The 19,929-nt window shown below is 51.0% G+C and overlaps 1 protein-coding gene across 6 annotated transcripts in view; it reads left to right on the top strand.

Annotated features, from left to right (window-relative positions):
* Prkcz (protein kinase C, zeta) overlaps nucleotides 1-19,929 on the top strand; it is a 111,622-nt gene that overhangs the window by 56,409 nt on the left and 35,284 nt on the right. For all 6 annotated transcript variants that reach the window (NM_022507.2, NM_001429418.1, NM_001429423.1 and 3 more), the window contains 2 exon segments: nucleotides 12,112-12,197; nucleotides 19,137-19,268. In NM_022507.2, coding sequence (NP_071952.1) covers nucleotides 12,112-12,197; nucleotides 19,137-19,268 — 218 coding nt within the window.

Here is a 19,929-nt window from a genome sequence, read left to right as displayed (position 1 = left end):
CCCCAGCACCTGACAGCAAACCCAGGGCTAAGCATATCACAGCTTTATCACCAGCCCCCCTTTTTTTAATCTTTAAGTTTTGAGGCAAAAATCTCATTTTGTATCTCGCACTGGCCTGGATACTCTGATTCCTCCTCTTTTAGCCTCTTAAGAACTGGGGTTCTGGGGTTCCATACAGGCTCTACATACTTGGGCTCCATGTCTTGCTTTTTTTTTTTTTTTTTTTTTTAAGATCTATTTATTATATATGAGTACACTGTTGCTGTCTTCAGACACCAGAAGAGGGCATCAGATCCCATTGCAAATGGTTGTGAGCCACCACGTGGTTGCTGGGATTTGAACTCAGGACTTCCAGAAGAGCAGTCAGTGCTCTTAACCGCTGGGCCATCTCTGCAGCCCCCCATGTCTTGCCTTTGTTGAATGCTCTCAACCTCCTGAAGTGTCAGTCTTCAAGACAAGAAGTAGCGCACATGTCCCTCCACCCGGACAGACTTGTCCCATAAACCCATCGGAAACGGAAATTACTGTAAGTTGAAATTCATTTGGCACCGCTGACCCATGGAGCTTCTCCATTGGTTCACCCCATGAGTTCAGGTAGACTGGAAACTGTTGCTCTCTGCCACGTCAAGAATCCCCCATTAGCCAAGGGAACATGCTAAGTCCAAACCAGATTTCCTGCTGAATTTGTATTGATCTCGCCCCGTAAAGTCAAAAAGTTCTAAGCCGGCCCATCGTAAGCTAGAGAGTGTGATATATCCTTAAATATATAAAGCCCACTTACCTGAAGCCTCATTTGCCCTATAAAAGAACAGCCATTGAGGTTGCTATGTGTGTGGTGCTAAAGCGGAACTTACTGTCTGCATAGTCTATTTTGGGGGATTTTCTCTAGCTCCCCACCACCTACTGTCTATATAGTCTATTTTGGGGATTTTTCTCTAGCTCCTGCCACCTGGGCATCCAGATCTGCAGGCACTCAGGTCCCATGTACGAGACACCACAGTATTTTCACAAAATCATCCCATACCCTCCCGTGGACCTCACCCATGCGCCTCCACAGCCCCCCCAGTGTGCGGTCTCACCCCGCCCGGCTATGACAGTTTCCCCACCACCTGAAATATTCTTGTTAGTAATATTTTTTTTAAACCACAGATTTGCGGACAAGTAGTTATCTGGGCTTTGTTTGTGCAGCGTGAGTTTCCCTCCCGTAGGAAGGAACTGTGTTTCCAGCCCTGTTTAGGCTCCCGTTATGCAGCTTTGGATCCCCACCTGAGTTCGCTGAGTCAGGTGTGACAAACATATTTCAACTCACAGCATCTTCAGTATCTGAAGGGTTTACTGGGACAAGGCTGTATCATGGTGGACAAGTGCCCTGCTTTTCCTCTAGAAGAGCAACGTTTGCTGAGAATGGAAGCCCCCTGCGGACATCACTGTGCCCTGGCAGGCACTTTGTCTTTTCCTCTAGCTCCTGTTCAGAATTTCTGTATCCTTCCATTCCGTCAGCCCTGGGAAGGAGTGAAGGAGAACGAACCTTAGAGGTCGGGGTGCTGGCAGGATGGAGCAAATGTGCTTTGCATTCAAGGACATGAGTTTGGGGAGTCTTGGCGTGAGATCCTATGGGCTGAAGGTTTGTGGGCCCCCTCGTTCATATTCAGAAGCCGTGCTTCATCGCAGTCCTCTGGAGGTGATTTGGGTCATGCTGGTGGCTCCTCAAGGAGGTTGGCATTGTTACAAAAGAGACTTTGAGAGGCTGCTCTCACCTGACTCCCCACCAGGAAGGACATAGGGACATAGTCGCCTGCCAGGAAGAGGCCTCACCTGAACTCAGCCCAGCTCCAGATAGCCTCTGGAACTATCTGAGGAAGAATGTCTGTTGTGGAAGAAAGTGCCAGCCCTTGGCCCTCCTTGGTACCCACATGGTAGACACAGATCTCTACGTCCATCTCTTGTCTCAGTACCTGAAATGTAGTTCTTGTCTCCAGTCAGACATCCGAGAACTGAGCCCCCATCATCCCACCCCCGGCCCCTGGTTTCCATATAGGCCCTAAAGGATCAGAAAGGCCCAGCCTGCCTCCACGGTCCCTTTCCTCCAGTGTGGCTTTGGTTTTTCCAGCTTTCGTCACTCAGCCTCGGTTGGAGGCTTAGACTGGTAGAAACCACATGGTTCCTGTCTGCTGCTCTCAACAGCGAGTCACATTCACAGTGTGCCTCCTCTTGAGCTCTCTCTAGTAGCAATGCCAACGTGTTTGCTCATCTGTGCCCTGCGTTCCGTCCGTTGCTGGCTTCATTGAGTTCCTGAGCTCTAGCCTTGACCCTCAGATCTAAGGATTTGATCCAGTCCGTTGACCCTGGGGGAGGTGGGCGGTGATCTGCTTGCTGTATGTGCGTTTTCTCCTTGACAGGAGCCACACTCAGCACAAGCTCATGGCCAGAACTACTTGGAAGTTAACGATTTTCTATTAAAAAAAAAAAAAAAAAAAAAAACTACTGGTCAACCTCCAGCTGGCCCTCTCAGTTTGTTATCATAGTGCACTGGCTTCTTTGCGTCAACCAGTGCAGTAAAGCGTGATGACTGTCATGTGCTGAACTTTTTCAAGGTCTCTCAGGGTCAGGTCATTCTTTTTAATGTTTACAGGTCAGGAAAGGACACTCGTACCAGGTCTCCTGGGACCCAGAGGCAGCCCGTCTTCCACACCCCTGTCTGTCCATGGTGGTTCAAGGGGCAGCATCTAGTTTCTGCATCCCCAGGATCTGTGTGGCCACTGTTACGTAGCAAGCTGACGTACGGCTCCCCACACAGTTTTCCATTCTGAGACCCAATCCCTTAGTCCTCCTCTGACTGCCTGCCTTCTGATCCTGTCTGTCCCTTGTGAGGAGAGGCTCAGGCGTGGGCAGAGGCTTTCCGTGAGGTTTGGCCAGACACTTCCAAAAACCCGGTCAAGACCCAGTCAAGACGTGACCATCCAGCAGAGGGCCCCCGAGATCCAGCCACGGCACTGCTGTCCACGTGGACAGTTTTCCCTCCGGAAGGGGCTGCCCCTGCCTCACACCAGTGTGATTCTTACTCTTTCCTAGTCTGGGATTTATTTCACCGCTCCCCCAGATGGCAGCACCTCTTCCTGTAGGCTTCGCTGCAGTACCCCCCAGAGCCTGTCTGCAACGTCTTGCTGCTGGGGAAGGCATCTGGTATCTTCCTGCCCTCCTGAGACCCAGAGACCTCAGTGCCTGGTTACCGTCAGAGGTCAAGGGACCTGAGAAACAAGCTCTAAGTCCCTTGTCCTTTCCCCTGTGAGACAAAGTACCTCACAGCTTTTCACCCATGACGTGGCCATTCCATCCCAGAGTGAGGGTTCTGATGCAGTTTTGATGCCATGGCGAATAGATACAGATGACACTGACAGGCGGTTATTGTGGTTCTCCATGACCCAGACTCACCCTGCCTCCTTTTGGTCCCACTCGGTGTGTGAGCAACCAGGGTGACCCATCACATCTAGTCAGCCAGTCTCTCTCTCTCTGTCCTTGGTCACATGGCTGGACCTGTGCTGGCCACGGACATCACTAGAATACATTTCTCTTGATTTAGTGTAGGTGATGGATGAACAATCTCAAAGCTGGAGTGGGCGGGACTGCCAGGATCTGTGCCCAGGGAATAGGCAGTAAGTGTACACTCCCAGGAAGGGGGCCTCGTTCCTCTGTTCTGCCCAGAAAGGAATTCAAAGCTGGAAGGCTGACTCCAAAAGGAACCCACCAGCCCCGGTTCAGTTTGCTTCTTAGCTTTTTAAATGTTTTCCTCAGCACGTATCAATCGTGCATAGTAACGGGCTTCATTACAACAGTTCCAAACATGTGCGTAGCGTGTCTTCCGTGCATAACCACCCGCTGTTTCTGTTACCCTCTCTCTGTCTGTTTTGGTTTGTTTTAGATGAAGTCTTGCTAAGCTGTCGAGGCTGACCTTGGACTCACAACAGCCCTCCTGTCTCAGTCAATGAAGTGTCAGGGCCAAGGGTGTGTGAGCCACCATGCCTGGCTTCAAGGCTTATCTTCCTCCTCACACCAGTACCTGGGTCCCTTTCCAGTCCTAGTGGTCCTAGTGACCAGGGTTAGTCCCCACTGAAGCTCATGCATCACACTGGGGACACTGTCTCATTGCCAGTTTTCCCACCACACCCCCACATGTGTCTGTGTTTCCCATCTTCCTCTGAGCAGCTGCAGTTAGTGAGTTTCTCACCCATCTCTGGTGCACCATGGATATTCCCTGCAGATGAAGGGACTGGGGCAGCTCCTCTGGGTGGCTCAGACATTTGGCTGTCTCTTTGCTGCACGGTTTTTCTACACCCTCCAGTGCATTGTGGTCGCAGAGGGACACACCCTGGGCACAGAACGACGGAGCAGCTGAATGGGTGGAAAACCTGCGTGGGGGCCGTGGCTGCTCCCCCTGCTCACAAACAAGCCGGTCTCCCACGCAACCGTAGCTTCCCACGGTGGCAGTTCCCGTACCTCTACCCAGGCCTGTTTCTGTGATTTCGGCGTACTTCTTCGGTTACCTTTGAAAGCACGACTTGTGTAAACCTTACTTTCAACTGGGAAGTGGATCAGCGGTGAGAAGCAGGAAGTTTTAGATGGGATGGGAAAGTCCCTAAGGGGAGTAGGTGAGTGTACGCTCTGATGGCTGGCGGTGCCCTACCCCGACCTGCCCACCTCTGAAAGGGCTATTTACACCCTCACCGCTGCCCCTCCCCCCACTCCTGGGATGGTACCCGTGTTACAGTCTTTTTTTTTTTCCCAGAGCTGAGGACCGAACCCAGGGCGCTCTACCACTGAGCTAAATCCCCAACCCCCTGTGTTATAGTCTTAAGCCCGAATGAAGCACCCGTGTGGTCGTGGAAGAGTCTCAGCACAATCCTGCCATAACTGGACATTTGAAATTCTGGGATAAGCTGGTGTGTGTGTGTGTGTGTGTGTGTGTGTGTGTGTGTGTGTGTGTGTGTACGTGTGTACATGTACGATGGAGAAAGACAGAATCCTGGCAAAATCATCATCGTGACCCTGAGGCTTAGACGTCCCAGTGTCCATTCTAACCTGGGGGGGTAAGGGGCCTGTACTCCAGAGCATTCGTCCCCGTGCTCCGTGGACCCTCTCTGGTCTACCAGAACCTAACTGGCTTCTTGCCTTTGCTGACCACTGGCCTGGGGATACCACCACTGGGCTCTCTGGGAGACTTAATCGCTAGCACATGGGTGTTGCCCTTTGGAACGTTGCACAGTACGTGATACATCCCACAAGTCGGGAACCCTCCAGCTTTACTCTGATCCGCCACTGGAGTTCAGCCCACCTGCTTATCCCCAAGCCCAGAAGAGGCGGGTTTGTGCGAAGTCAGTTGATCGGAGCTTTAAAAAAAAAAAAAAAAATGTGGGTTTTTTTTTTCCACCTTGTCAGTGCTTAAGATGCTAGGTTACCATGGAAACAGAGCTCGTTAAGATTCCTGTGACCAGCCTAATTATAGAATTCAAAGACAAGCATAGAGCTCCTGGAGGTTGTCAGAGTTTTAAGGCTGCAAGAAAAGAAGGGTAGCCCACACACTCTCTAGGACTTGCTGTTCACCATGTGCCAGCCAGCACCCAGGGGAATGGCGGCTGCGTCCCCAGTGGGCATACGATGCTAACAGCTGTCACCCAGAGTTCAGGCTTCTTCTGCAGCCAAAGTTTCGCCTGAACACCTGCATTCAAGACACACGTGCCAGACCACCATGGATAGCTCTTAGACTGTGTGCATGGAGCTTCCCACAGCCCCAGCAGGCTCTGTCCCCACCCCACCCCAGCCCTTCCTTATAGCCTGGGCTTACCACATCGTCCCCGGAGTAGATGGATTTGCCGGGGTAGTAGGTGCACAACATCCTTCCCTCTTGTCTTCAGTAAGCTAGACGCACCCATATCCTTCTGGAGCCATAATGGTGACCGCCACTGAGGTCAAGAGTGGAGTTTCCATTTTCCAGGCAAAACCAAAATCTGAAAGCACAACTGGCTCACATATGGCAGAGGTAGCTGGATTCCCCCAGGCCTCCAAGATCACAGCCCACGGGCCCAGAAAACCCAAGGGAGCTCTGCGTGGCTTCGGACGGGGCCACGCTGCTTCTGGGGAACCTTGTGGCAAATCTGTACAGTTTGAAAGTTTGGGTTTTTGCAGCCGCAGCCTTTGTTGGCAACTTGGGTTTCTAAAAGCCAAGGTTGTCACAGCCCTGCCTCCCCTCCCACAAGAAACCATAGGTAGTTAACCACTGGGGAATGCACCTTATGTCTCTGGCCTGCATCCCTAACACCAGCAAGGTTATTAAGAGTAAAACCTTAGTCCCAGCCCCAAGGAGATGGCAGTCCATATACTGTGTGGGAGTCGTGGACGGACATTGGAGAGATTAAGGAAATTTGAACAATAGGTACTGTACTGTGCAAAGCTTCCTTTTTCGAGTCTCTGATTGTGACTAAGGTAACGTGCTAAATGAGGTGACGGTGGAGGAGCCCAGCCAGAACGTCTTCAGGAAGCGCCGTGCCCTCTGTAGGTTTCAGAAACCTAAAACAATACCTCATCGGAGGAAGCTAAGGGGGCCTGACCAGCACAAGGCCGGAGAGGCTAGATGCGGACCCCACCCTTGGTTGGCGTGGATGAGAAGCAGCACAGTGAAGAGACACCGTGACCACGACAGTGCATACTTAAGAAGGAAGGCATTTAATTGAAGCTTGCTTACAGTTTCAGAGGTTTTAGCTAGTTACTATCGTGGCAGGAAGAATGGTGGCGGAGGCAGACAGACAGGGCTGGAGAAGGAGCTGAGAGTTCTACATCTGAACCCGTAGACAGCGGGAAGAGAGAGACGCTGGAATTGGCTTGGACTTTGAAACCAATGAGGTGCTTCCTCTAGGCCACACCTATCTAAACAAGGCCACACCCCTAACCTATTCAAATAGTTCCACTCCCTGGTGACTAAGCATTCAAATATATGAGCCTATAAGGACCATCACTGTTCAAACCCTTATAGTCACTAACTGTCCCACTGCCTTTCTGGCCCCTTAAAGTAGACCAGGACCTGGACAGATGACCTCAGCAGTTAAAAGTACTTACTGATCTTACAGAGGACCTGGTTCGGCTCCTAGCATCCACATGTTGGCTCATAACTCCAGTTCCAGGGAAATTGAGTCCTTCTGGCCTCAGTGGACATCAGACATGTGCATAGTCTGCATGCTTATGTATACACATGTGTATATGTGTGTATTTATATAAATACATATTTATGTGTGTGTGGGTGCATGCAAAACACATACACCATAAAATAGATTTTTTTTAAAACTTAAAGTATAGTGAAAGGTTTCGGAGTGTCCATTTTTGACATGAAGGATCCGCTGGCTGTTTCTGCGATTCCTTCTTGCTCATCCGGTTATTGTCTTCCTCGGGCGTGAATCAAGACACCCTGGGGCTCCCCTGATTTACCCGGGGTACCCACAGCCACAGTGTGAATTACTTTCCTGTGGAATGCTGGAGTGCGAAGTTCTCCCAGAGAGCCTTGTGTAAGTCAGGGTCTTCCAGAGACGCTCCAGTGGACAGAACTGGTCCACAGGAATATGGAGGCTTAGGGAGTCCAAAGTCATCAGGGTAGGCTTCAGGTCAAGCACAAAGGATGGACTTCAGTCTTTTCATTGGGTTGACTGACTAAATGAAGCCCATCCATGTTAAGAAGGGTCATATTTAACAGTTAACCTCATCCCTAACAACATCCAGAACATTAGATCTAGCAGACTTTACACATGAACTCTAGAGGTCTACCTCTTGTTGGGTTGGAATTCATATGCATTTCTCTTTAAATAAAATTCTCAAATAAAGACACACTTCACTCTTGCTGAGCAGGACAGGGCTGGGTACACAGCCACATGCATTGCCCCATTTCCTCAGAAGGCAGTCCTGGCCTCTCACTGGACTGTATACCACTTTAATGCCCATTTCTCCATTCTCTCCTCCCACAATTTCAGCTTTTCCTTCTGAGGTGGAGAGGACAACACTGTAAGTGTCTATGGCTTCCCCAGAACCTACCCACCCTGGCAGAATCCTGAGCAGTCTGAAGTAGACTGGCCTCCACAATTACCATTCACAGCAAGTCCCAATCTGCAGTGCAACCCAGAATGCCTGAGATGGGCAGAAAGCAGGTTTTTATTTCAAAACAGAAAGCCCGTCAGCCTCTGGTGAGGGCCTGGTGCTGTGTTACACAGCTTGCTAGTTTGTATCTTTATCCTTTGTGAAGCCACTGACGCCCGAGTGTGGAGAGCCCCACTTAGAACTAACTTCGTCTGATCCTAATCACCTCCTAAAGCATCATCAGCCGTAGCTTTGCTGGTTGAGCCCAGACCATAGCAGAAGTGAGGAGAGATGGAGGGGCAGAGAGATGACTCAGCAGTTAAGAGTCCTCACTGCTCTGCAGAGCCCCAGGTTTGGTTCCCAGCTAACTGCCATCTGTAACTACAGTTCCAGGGGATCCAATGCTTTCTTATAGTTTCCATGGGCCCCCGTGTCTGTGCATATCCACTCAGGCACACATACGTGCACATCAAATAGAAAAAAAGTGAAACTGGGTCATTGGGATGACTCAGCAGGTGAAGGTGCTTGCCGCCAAGCCTAATGACTTGATTTTGATGCCCAGATTCCACGGGGTGAAAAAAGAGAACCAGCTCCTTCAAGTTGTCCTCTGGCTCACGCGTGTGCTGTGGCGTGCCCCGACATACATACATACATGTACCAAATAAATAAATAAATCTTAAAAAAAAATAAGTAACTGGGATGTGGGCCAGCGGGTTGGCTAAGAAAGTAAAGGTGCTTGCTGCCAAGCCTGACAACCAGAGTTCAATTCCCAGAAGCCACCCAGGTGGAGGCACAGAACCAGCTGCCGCAGGTTGTCCTCTGACCTACACACATACACCCACAACATGTGCACAAGCACACAAACAGTAAATAAATAATTTAAAAAGCATTTTTAAAAAATCTCATTGTTTTTTTTTGTTTGTTTGTTTTGTTTTTGTTTTTGTTTGTTTGTTTTTTTTTTTTGAGATTGGCTCCCTTTGTAGCCCAGGCTAGCCCTTGACTTTTCATTCTCTGGCCTCAGCCCCCTAAGTGCTGGGATTACAGGTGTGCACCCTCTTTTGACTGGCTTGAAGCACTCTCAGATGCTCGGGAACCACTGTGGGAGCTCTCTGCAGGCTGGGATGGAGGAGTGATGGAATGTTTGCAGCCCAGGAGCAAGTGTTCCTCTCCACAGACCTGATTTTGTGCCAGCTTAGGCCTTCCCAGAAACATGAGCGACAGTGGTCCTAGGACCCTCCTTCAATGGCAGATTGTGTGAGATTACATTGGCTAATCCCAATGTCCAGAGAACTTCTTGTGAGCTGACTAAGTTTCTTATTTTCACTGGTTGGGTCTACCTATCTCATTTGCTGTCTTCTGGGAAATGCCTATTCTTCCTTCCATGTTTTCTCTTTATTTCTTCTATGTGCAGGATGTGCATGGTGTGTGTGTGTGTGTGTGTGTGTGTGTGTGTGTGTGTGTATACACACTCACATATATAGAGGCACATGTGTATGTGGGAGTATATACACTTACACATGTACATGTGTAGAGAGGTGAGGCTTTGTGCCTTCTCGCTCACTCTGTTATTTATAATGAATGTATACACACACACACACACACACACACACACACACACACACACACACGACATATGATATACATGAATTGCCACTTCCAGCTAACCAGCTTGCCCCAGGACCCTGGCTCTGCCTCTCGCATGCTAGGATTTCAAGTGTCTGCTTGGTGTTAACATGGTGGGTTCCAGGAATCCAAACTCTAGCACTCATACTTCTGCAGCAAACGCTTTCCCCACTGAGCTGTCCCCCCAGCCCCAGCGTGCGTTCTTTTGTTGGTTGTAGGCATCCTTTAGCACCGGCTACGAGGGTTGGCTTGTCAGCTTGGACCCGTACTTGTCAATGTCCAGATCTGCTCACCTCCCACTCTTAGCATCTCCAGAGCCTCCCCACGTTCTCTTCCATTAGATCTTTGTCTTTCTGCTACTCATGTTCACTTGGCACACAATATCTGTGTGGCAGAAGACAAGGATCTTAGTCCATTCAGACACCATAATGAGGCACCCCAGGTCTAGCATCTTGCCTTCCCGTGATGTAAGTCTAGAGGACCAGGGTCAGCAGCCAGCGCATGGCAGTCTGCTTCCAGAGCTCAGGCAGCACCTTTTCGGGTGTCTTTAGGTTCTGGAGAGCTAGCGCTGTTCTCCCCTTGGGGAAGCCCTAACTGGGACCTATCCCACCCCATACGGTCTTTTCTCCTTAATCACCTTATCAGCCCCGTGTCCAAATACAGTCTCACTAGGAATCAGGGTCCAGCGTGTGTGTTTGGGGGATGGAGTCCTCCCTCAACAACAATGAAGGCCAGGCTTTCTTGATATAGGTGACAAGGCACCGGGGCAATCCTGGTCATTTGTCACTTCTATGTTGGAAACCTTGGGGCTATTTCAGAGTCCTATTTCCAGGTAAATGTATCCTCTTGAGGGCTTCCTCATCAGCCTTGGTGTCTGCTAGGGCTCCTTAGATTCCTTTCACTTCCCTGTAGTCTAGGGAGGCATTAAACTTCTCTTCATTGTTTCTCAGCGCTATGATTGAGTCTCTGCCTCTGTCCCCCGCTCATAAAGGACAGCAAGGCCCGTGACTGTTGGAAGCAAAGACTTGGCTCCCTGGGCTAGGTTTTCCAAATGTGGGTGGACCAGGGGAGCAGGCCATACCCCGTCATCATGGGCTCACTGGGGGATCATCAGAATGGTGGAGCAGATAGCCTCTGGTTTTACCCCGCCACTAGAATGTACCTTGCATGGGCCTGATGCCCCACGTGACTGAGGTGGGAGGGGGGGCCAAGGCTGGCACCACCTCTATCCTGGTCTCATCTGAGGCTGGAACCCTAGAGGGGTCACTGGACAATGCTTGGCCTCTCTCAAGTGTCACTGAAGCTGCACTCTGGGAGCATCAGAGCCACGAACAGAACCCGTGAGGGAGCTGCCTTTGGGTGTGTCCAGCGAGCCCCATGGCTATGTGGGCTTCATTCTTCCCGAGCTCCCAGAGGAACCTTGGCCTGCAGCTCCTCATGGAATCTCCCCCCTTTAAATAGAGAGAGGCATGCTTCGCAGTTGCTGTGACCTGGTTTCAGTAGTTTCCAGTCAGAACTGGCCATTTGCTTGTTTTAAAAACATTCCGTTACACTTTCCGCTAAGGAATAGTCTCTGTGCTTTGCCTCGGCTCCTGAAAGTCGCTCTTGCTACAGGATTTTATAAAAGCACAAAGCTTCCCATTGAATCTTGTGTTTCTGGAGGTTTTGTCTCTGTATGCTGGCCTCATGGCAGTTGGGTGTTGTGGAATGGAAAGTGGCTCTGGTCGGAACATCAGTGGCGTCTTTTAAAAAGAGTTGTCCTAGCACGAATGGCGCACGTCACGGAGTGATGCTTGGGGTAACTGTGGACTCAGAGCAAATATTCAAGAGAGTTGGACCCTTCTCTGCCCCGAGGTCTGTTGGGCTAGGGGGAAATCTTAGGCCTGGGTGAGTCACTGAAACGCTAGCTGTCCACTTTCCCTCCTTGGATGGTCATATGTAAATATCATGGTCCGTTTGAACCTTGTATGGAAAAAGGGGCCTGGTTTTCAGAAGCCGCTCAGAGGTTGAAGGAAAGCCGCCGGGAATGCGCAGTCTGGGAGCTGAGTGGCCCAGACCCAGGGAACTGATATCCTGCTGCTGCTGAACCCTGCCTGTTCTACGGGATGCTGGGTATCTCCACTACTGTCTGGGGCCTCTCCCACCTGAGCTGCCATCTCCAGCTGCCACCAGCCGTGAGGTCATGAGAGTTGTGTGAGGAGAGGTGAAGGGGAGCCTGTACGCAGGAAGCCTGGTCAACTTAGTTCTGACATCCCTCAGCCAGGACTAGAGCCACCACTCCAGCCACCTAGTCAGGAACAGCCTGTCCCCATCTGTACCCAGGGTCCTGCATTACTGGTGCTTCTTCCTTACACGTTTCTCCCCCGTCCTTTCTAGAGTCCATCTACCGCCGTGGAGCCAGAAGATGGAGGAAGCTATACCGAGCCAACGGCCACCTCTTCCAAGCCAAGCGCTTTAACAGGGTAAGTGTCCCCTTTCCAATGGCTCCCTCACCACGGTCACTTCCATCGCTTCTACAAGTAAAGAGAAGGGGGCGGGGAGCATCCTTGCGGGGCTGTGCAGGGCTGGACTTCCTTCAGCATGCTCTGGAAGGAAATCCTGAGCTACCAGCTTAACCAGTACGGCAGGGCTGTGGAGATGAGCCAGGGGCTACTCTGAGCCTAAGGAAGTTCTTCCCCAACCACTGCCGTAATGGCAGCCGCTAGCTATAGCAAGTGTGGCTGTGTCTCGGCTGCCCTTTCCTCTTCCTGATTACACAATCCCTGCTCGCCGTCACTGGCCCCGAGGACGAACCTCGCAATGCTGCCAGGTGTGACCTAGCGAAGCCCGCCTGACCGTTTGAACTCGAGGTGCTTCCTGTGGGCTGCAAAGGTCTCCTTGGACCCGTACAGTCCCAGAGGCCTCCACTGTCCTGTCCCATCGCTCCAGCAGCCAGTCCTCTCTGAGTGACACTTGGCTTACCCAACCCCCTCCCGCCCCCCAAGTCTCTTCATCTTGGTGCTTCTTTGTCCTCCGGTGTGCAGTGTCTCGGTGGCTCTGCAGCGACTCCTTTCACAGCAAAGGGCAGTGCCCATTCTCCGAGTGGTATGGGCCCCGTGAACACACGGGCACCTACTTTTGCTATAGAATGACCCGGAACCATCATACTCAAGTGCCACAGCCCAGCTAACCCTTGTACTTTTCCACTGTCTGTCCCCGTGCTGGGAAGACAGCTTAGCATTGAGTGACCACAGGCCTAACAGTTAGGAGCTGTGGCAGCTGAGCTGTGGAGCACCCCCCACTGCCTGCCCCCAGCCCTGTTGCTCCTTATATAAGAGTCCCCTCTCATCTGATTTCCCCGTCTGAAACATGCAAATGCTAGGAAGAGGGTTGGAGAGGGAGCACAGGGGTTGAGTCAGTGTTGTCATGGTGTGAGAGCCACGTGGAGGCCACTGCACCTTCGAGGCAGCCACCGACCCTCCCTTGCTGCTCAGTCTTGTTCCTGAGCCACAGGTCACACTCTGGTTTCTTCTCAATGCACGTTAGGTTAGGTGAGACCAACCACCATGGATGTTAACCAGCTTTCTCTGTACACCTGGGCGATTGTATGAGTGTGAGCTGCACCTCTTGCACCTGTGTACTGGGTTCCCATCATGCATTGGGCACTTGGGGCTGCCGTCACCCCTATCCCAGGAGCTGATGAGGCTAGAGTGGTAGAGGGCCGGAGGAAAAGCTCCTGGATGACTGAGTATATATACTTGATCTTAGCCAGAAAGGCCAAGAAGCAAGAAGCAGAACCGTAGACAGCGTTGGGCTCAGGAGAGACGTGGACCAGGTGCTGCCTAGAGACTTCCTGGAGGAGATGGTTTCCCGAAAGCCAGCCTGGAAAGGATGTTGGGAATCCAAGATACAGCAGGCACAGGAGAGCCCAAATAATGTCAGGGTACACTGAAACCCAGGCTCTCTCCCATCCCATGAAGACGTTCCTGGTACTCTCCACGCCCTGCACATAGCAGGAACATCTGAACACTGTTGTTCACTGTGAGAATAGTTTGTTAAAAGAAGGTTACTTGGGGAGATATTGGCAGGGGGCTGGGGCAGGTGCAGAGCCACAGTGGACAGTAGAGGAACCTCAGACTGCAGCTCAGCTTTGGGAGGCCTAGTGTCATCAAGACAGAGGTTAAAGGGGTGCCAAGCGCTATCACGGGGTGCCCCGAGGACACCCAGCAGGGCTTGTTCATGGAATTTTACAGTAAGCCAACCAGAGAGCCAGGGTGGAAGCTATCTGCCGAGAATTTGGAGAAATGGAGACATCTGTTCTCAGAGAACCCAGTGCCAGCCCCCACGTTTGTCTGTGAAACACTGACCATCTGTGCAACCAGGTGCCCTCTCTCCTGAGAACCTGTCCCTGACCAGAGCAGGAGTCTCAGGACAGCCCAACACCCCGCCTCTCAGGGTGCTGGAGAGGAATCTAGGAGGACTGATGTGATTTGTACTCCTTGCCCTCCTTAATGGATGACAAGTGGCTGAGATAAAGCCCATCCATTCAGCCATCCACGCAGCACACAGGCCAGGGCTCAGCATCACCAAGAGGCTCTCACCGTCCATGCTCAGTCGTGCAGATGGCTGTGCAACCTGCATGTGTGTTTGGGTGGAGGCCAACAGCTGGCATCAAGTGTCTGCCTTTGCTGTTCTCCTTAGTTTGTTTGTTTTAAGATTTTTTTTTCATTTATTTTACGTACGTGAGTACACTGTAGCCATCTTCAGATACACCAGAAGAGGGCATCTGATGCCATTACAGATGGTTGTGAGCCACCATGTGGTTGCTGGGAATTGAACTCAGGCCCTCTGGGAGAGCAGCCAGTGCTCTTAACCGCTGAGCCATCTCTCCAGCCCCACCCACTTTAATTTTCCAGACAGGGTCTCTCAGTAAACCTGGAACTCACGATTCAGCTAGAATGCCCGGCCAGCAAACCCCAAGGGCCCTCCTGTCTCCTTTCCCCAGTGCTTGGATTATAATCACGTACCACCGCACCTGGCTTTCTCATGCAGGTGCTGGGCGGCAGACTTGGGTCTCCATGCCTGTACGGCAAACACTTTACCCACCAACTACGCCATCTCCCTAGTCCCTTCTTCATTGGCTAACCAGAGACCAACGTGTGGATGTGAGCCCTATCGGTTCTGTGACTCCCACGTAGCCGTGTGTTTGCCCTCCGAGCTCCCTTTGGCTTTCAGAAGGGAAACGTTCCACTACAAGATCCCCCTCCTACCCCCCAAAGAGGATCTGTGAGCGATGGGGCCTTCATCCGTGTGACACAGAGGGGATCAGACCTGTCTTGTGAACCTTAAGCCTATCGTTTCTAGTAATGGGGTAGGAACTCTCTGTCTATCATTCTCAAGATGTTGGTTAAGGAAATGGAAGATCCAAGCTTTCTTGCCCATAAGTCGCAGAGAGATTGAGGTCAAGAACATTACAAAGACTAGAAGTAATGTGGTCTCCCGGGAATAGCAGGGGAGTGGGGATACACCAGGCAATTCGGTTTTCTTTTTTTTTTTTTTTTTGGGTTCTTTTTTTCGGAGCTGGGGACCGAACCCAGGGCCTTGCGCTTCCTAGGCAAGCGCTCTACCACTGAGCTAAATCCCCAACCCCGGCAATTCGGTTTTCTTTCGAGTCTAAACAAATTAAATGCAGACCCCACATAGGAAATTTGTCTGCGTATATACAGGCGGGCATGTGCGTTTGTGGGAGGGTGGGTGAAGCGTGTGCACGTGCGCGTGCTTGTGTGTATGTAGGATACTGTTCCTCAGGTGCCGTCCGTCTACTTTTTTTTTTTCTTTTTTTCGGAGCTGGGGACCAAACCCACCGTCTACTTTTTTAATTGGGATATAGACTCTCGCTGGCTGGAATTCACAGCTAGGCTAGGCTAACTAGCTAGCTTCCGAGCCCAGGGTTCTGCCTGCCTCTGCCTCCTCAGTTACTAGGATTTTCCCCCCTCCCGTAAATGATAGAAAATCAAACTCTGGTCTTTGTATTTCTAAGGTGAACACTTTACACACCAAGCCATCTCCCCAGTCCTAGGGGAAAAAATGTGTATAACGAATAAAACCTAGAGGAATAAAAGATCAAAGAACACAATGGTTGGTTGCTGTTTGTGACTCCTTGCAAGTTACCTTTTTTAAAAAATATATTTTAATTATGTGAGTCAGGGTGTTTCGCCTGCACCCGTGTCTGTGCATCATGTGCATGCAGTACCAGCAGAAGCCAGAAGAGGTCATCAGATCCTCTAGAACTGGAATTCTAGATGGCTGTATTACTGGTCTTCTCCAAGAGCGACCAGTGCTCTTAACCTCTGAGCCATCTCCCCAGCCTCTGCAAGTCAGCTCTTGATAAATGTTAGGACCAAGCAGAGTTGTGAGTGTCTAACGAGTGTGATTGCTTACAAATGCAGACAGCTTGACCCTTAACGAGTATTTTTGAAATGCAGACATTTTTCTCAGACAGTGTCAAGGTCACTGGACGGCATCACTGCCTGTGTAAACTAGAAAGTGGGGTCTGGGTTAGCCCCAGAGTGAGGTCTAGAACCTATTCACTCTACTTTTCTCTAAAAGAACCTACCTCCTATAGTCAGCCCCATGATGAGTTTACCAGGGACAACTGTAGCTTGGGAGCCCAGCTCTCTGTGATGAGCCACCCATAGGAAGGACCCAAACCACAGCAGTTGCTGGTTTTTTTCTTGTGATGGTCACCAGCCCTGGGCTGGTACCCATGGTCCCTGTGCTACAGGGCGGGCTGGGTGGGTGATACTTCTGTCATAAACACATAGGAAGCAGCAGAAATGTTCACCAGGGTCTCACGAAAAGAAGCCTCTTGGAGTGGGCAGGGAGACGGGCTTAGGTAAGCCCAAGTATTTCTTCTAAGGTCTTTTGTCTGAAGCAAGTAAAACAGTTAACAGGCGTGTCCTGTAAAAGACCAGAGTCCACCTTTTCAGTTTTTAAGGGCGCGTGTGCCTCTGTCACAGCCCTCAGTGCTGCCATTGTGACTCAGGACCCCCAGTTAGTGCGCCAATGGGTGCAACTGTGATCCTCTAAAAGCTCATATACAAAAGAGGGTGGGGGGGTAGCGAGCTAGGGTTGACCTTCTGCTGTGGTTTCTGCACCCTTTTACGGGAGCTCAGAGTTGGTGTTTGTTCAAATAATTGAGGCCCTGAGAGAAATGGATTTGGGTCTTCCTATGAGCCACGCACTACCCAGGTAGAGCAAGGCAGAGGAACAAGGAATAAGTCTTTCTGAGAATTCGAAACCTCACACTGAACCTGACATTCTTTTTTTTTTTTTTTTTTTTTTTTTTTTTTGGGGTTCTTTTTTTTCGGAGCTGGGGACCGAACCCAGGGCCTTGCGCTTCCTAGGTAAGCGCTCTACCACTGAGCTAAATCCCCAGCCCCTGGACCTGACATTCTTACAGCCAGAATTTTACCCCTAAGAGGGTCCAGCCAAGTAGCGCCCCCAGGTGGCCAGCAGAAGCAAGAGCAGCCCCTCCTCTGAAGGCAGCCTGGAAGGATCCTCACAGATAGTGAATCTCGGACATCTGGGCTCACAATCAGCAACTAAAAAAAAAAAAAACCTAGTAGGAAACTAAGCCTTCTGGTCAAGAGCCAGCAGAAACTGAGACAGAAGGCTTAGCCTGACTGAATACGAGATGAGCGTTTGATATGTTTGAAAGAAATTAAAATACACGATTGAAAAATGGGAGCAAGAAACAAATTGGCAGCGTGTGAGGCAGACTTTTTAAAATGCTTTTATACCATTAATCTATTTCCTGCGAGTTCCGGAGAATAGAGACCTGGGGCTTTGGTTTTCCTTTTTGTCGTTGTTTTGTTTTAATGGCACGTTTTCTGAAATGTTGATGATTCAAGTATCGATTTTAAATAGCCACCAGCCGGGCGTGGCGGCGCACACCTTTAATCCCAGCACACTGAAGGCAGAGCCCCGCATCTCTCTGTGATTTTTTTTTTTTTTTTTTTTTTTTTTGTGGCCAGCCTCTTCAACCTAGTGAGTTCCAAGCCATCAAGGCCACACAGAGAGACCCTGCCTGTCTCAGAAAAATTAAGAAGATAAGATGGGGTGGGGTGGGGATTTGAGCTATTGGCACAGTTTTGGCAGCTCCCCTAAGAAACATACGGGTGAGGTCTCAGTCCAGTCCATATTGGCAAGCCCATGCTGTTCTTGGTCAGCAACTTCCCTTTCCTGGCCCCTGGTAAGAGTCGCTCTCCTGTCCTGTACAGACCTGTAAGCACAGCACTGGGGAGGTTAAGACAAACCTGGGCTATATATCAAGACCTGTCCCCCAAAGATAAGAGAGGCTTGGGATATAACTCCGTACATCTCTGGGGATACCTCTCAGTATGCGGAGTGGCTGCCCTAACATAGCCAAGTCCCGGAATTCCACCCCCAGCAAGGGCCACAAGGCTTGTGGTCCCAGCACCCAGGAGACGGAGGCAGGACAATCAGAAGTTTAAGATTGGGGTGGAGGCTCAGTGGCCAAGGGGGCTTGCTGCAAACAACCATCAGAGCCTGAGTTTAGATCCCAGCACCCACAAAACAAGCCAGACAGGCACGGTCATGCATGCCTGTGACCCCGGCACTGAGTGGGACAAATGGAAGGCACTGGGGTTTTTGCCAAGATGGACTCTAGGTTCAGAGGGAGACCCTGCCTCAGAGGGAGAAGGCAGCAACGCCACTCTCGCACACTGAGTCATCCTTGAGAACATAGCAGGTTTGAGACCAGCCTGGGCTACCTGAGACCCCATGGGAAAGTTTAAAAGGAAGCCAAAACTTGTAAGAAGGCTAATAATTCTGGGACAGTTGGGGACCCTCGTCTGTGTTCATGGATGGAGGCGCCCCAAGGGCACGTGGTTTGCCAGAGGTCCTGAGTTCAGTTCCCAGCAACCACGTGGTGGCTCACAACCGCCTGTAATGGAGATCTGATGCCCTCTTTTGGTGTGTCTGAAAACAGCCACAGTGTAGTCACATACATAAAATAAGTAAGTCTTTAAAAAAAAACTCACGTAATTGTCGCGCAGCCATCCACAGTTTTCCAAGACAGAATGTCAGGAGCTCCTGCCACGCTCCTCTTGGCCCGGGCTGCACGACTCAAATAGAACCACATGGCAGGCACCACAGCTGAGCCCTGCAGCACAGCAGCCTCACCTGGCCTCACTCCTTCTGGCCTCCACGTGAACCATGTGAACCCAAGAAGGGAACTACTGAGCTAGCATGGGTCCGCATTCAGAAAGGCGGTGCCAGGCCCCTCTCCATGTGGTATCTTCTGAATCAGCCGCCCGAGTCTTCATCCAGTCTCTTCAGTGTGGCATGGGCTCCCAGAAGGGCTGACTGGGGCTGATGGCCGCTGTTCCCATCCGCAGAGAGCGTACTGTGGCCAGTGCAGCGAAAGGATATGGGGCCTCGCGAGGCAGGGGTACAGGTGCATCAACTGCAAGCTGCTTGTCCATAAACGCTGCCACGTCCTCGTCCCGCTGACCTGCAGGAGGCATATGGTGAGTCCGGGTGCGGAGAGGGATGGCTGGCCTCTGGGTCTCTGGCCAAGCTGACCTTGGCAATCCTTGCCCCTGTCATTCCACCGGGGTTGTGATATTGCGGCTACCTCCAGACAGAAGGAGGCCTGTATGTGGTGGGGGTGACTGTGGGCAGAGTCCGGCACAGAACCTCTCATCCTGAGCAGTGGGACCGCAAGGGTCCAGTCCTATTGGCATGCCAGCGACTGAGTTTTCTAATGCTTGCACTTATACCAGCCTGCCTGTGCTACACAGCCTGGATGTACAATGGCCCCTATCCAATTTTTGCCAGACCCGAGAGGCCTCAGACACCCCTGAGGTGTCATAGCCACATTCCTTATGACCAATAAGAGTGGGATCCAGACTGGAGCGCAAGTAGCCCCCCAAAACCACTCTCCCTAGAGATCCTTTCTGCTATGTCTACTGTAAGCCCCGACACATATGACCTATGACCCTCCAGGTCCATATTACCTTGAGATAGTGAGATGAACCCAGATGTGGTCATGAGGGAAGCCAACTCTTGAACCCAAGGGGCCATCTGTCTTTCACTAGAAGCTGCTCTATTATGACTTCAGCCCCATGGGGCCCCAGGGCCCTTAGACTGCTGATCAGAAGCCTGGCTACTGGCAAGATGTTCACAGCG

Source organism: Rattus norvegicus, chromosome 5 (genome assembly GCF_021556685.1).
Source record: "Rattus norvegicus strain SHRSP/BbbUtx chromosome 5, alternate assembly SHRSP_T2T, whole genome shotgun sequence".
Taxonomy (NCBI): domain Eukaryota; kingdom Metazoa; phylum Chordata; class Mammalia; order Rodentia; family Muridae; genus Rattus; species Rattus norvegicus.
This window is presented reverse-complemented; position numbering and strand designations above follow the sequence as displayed.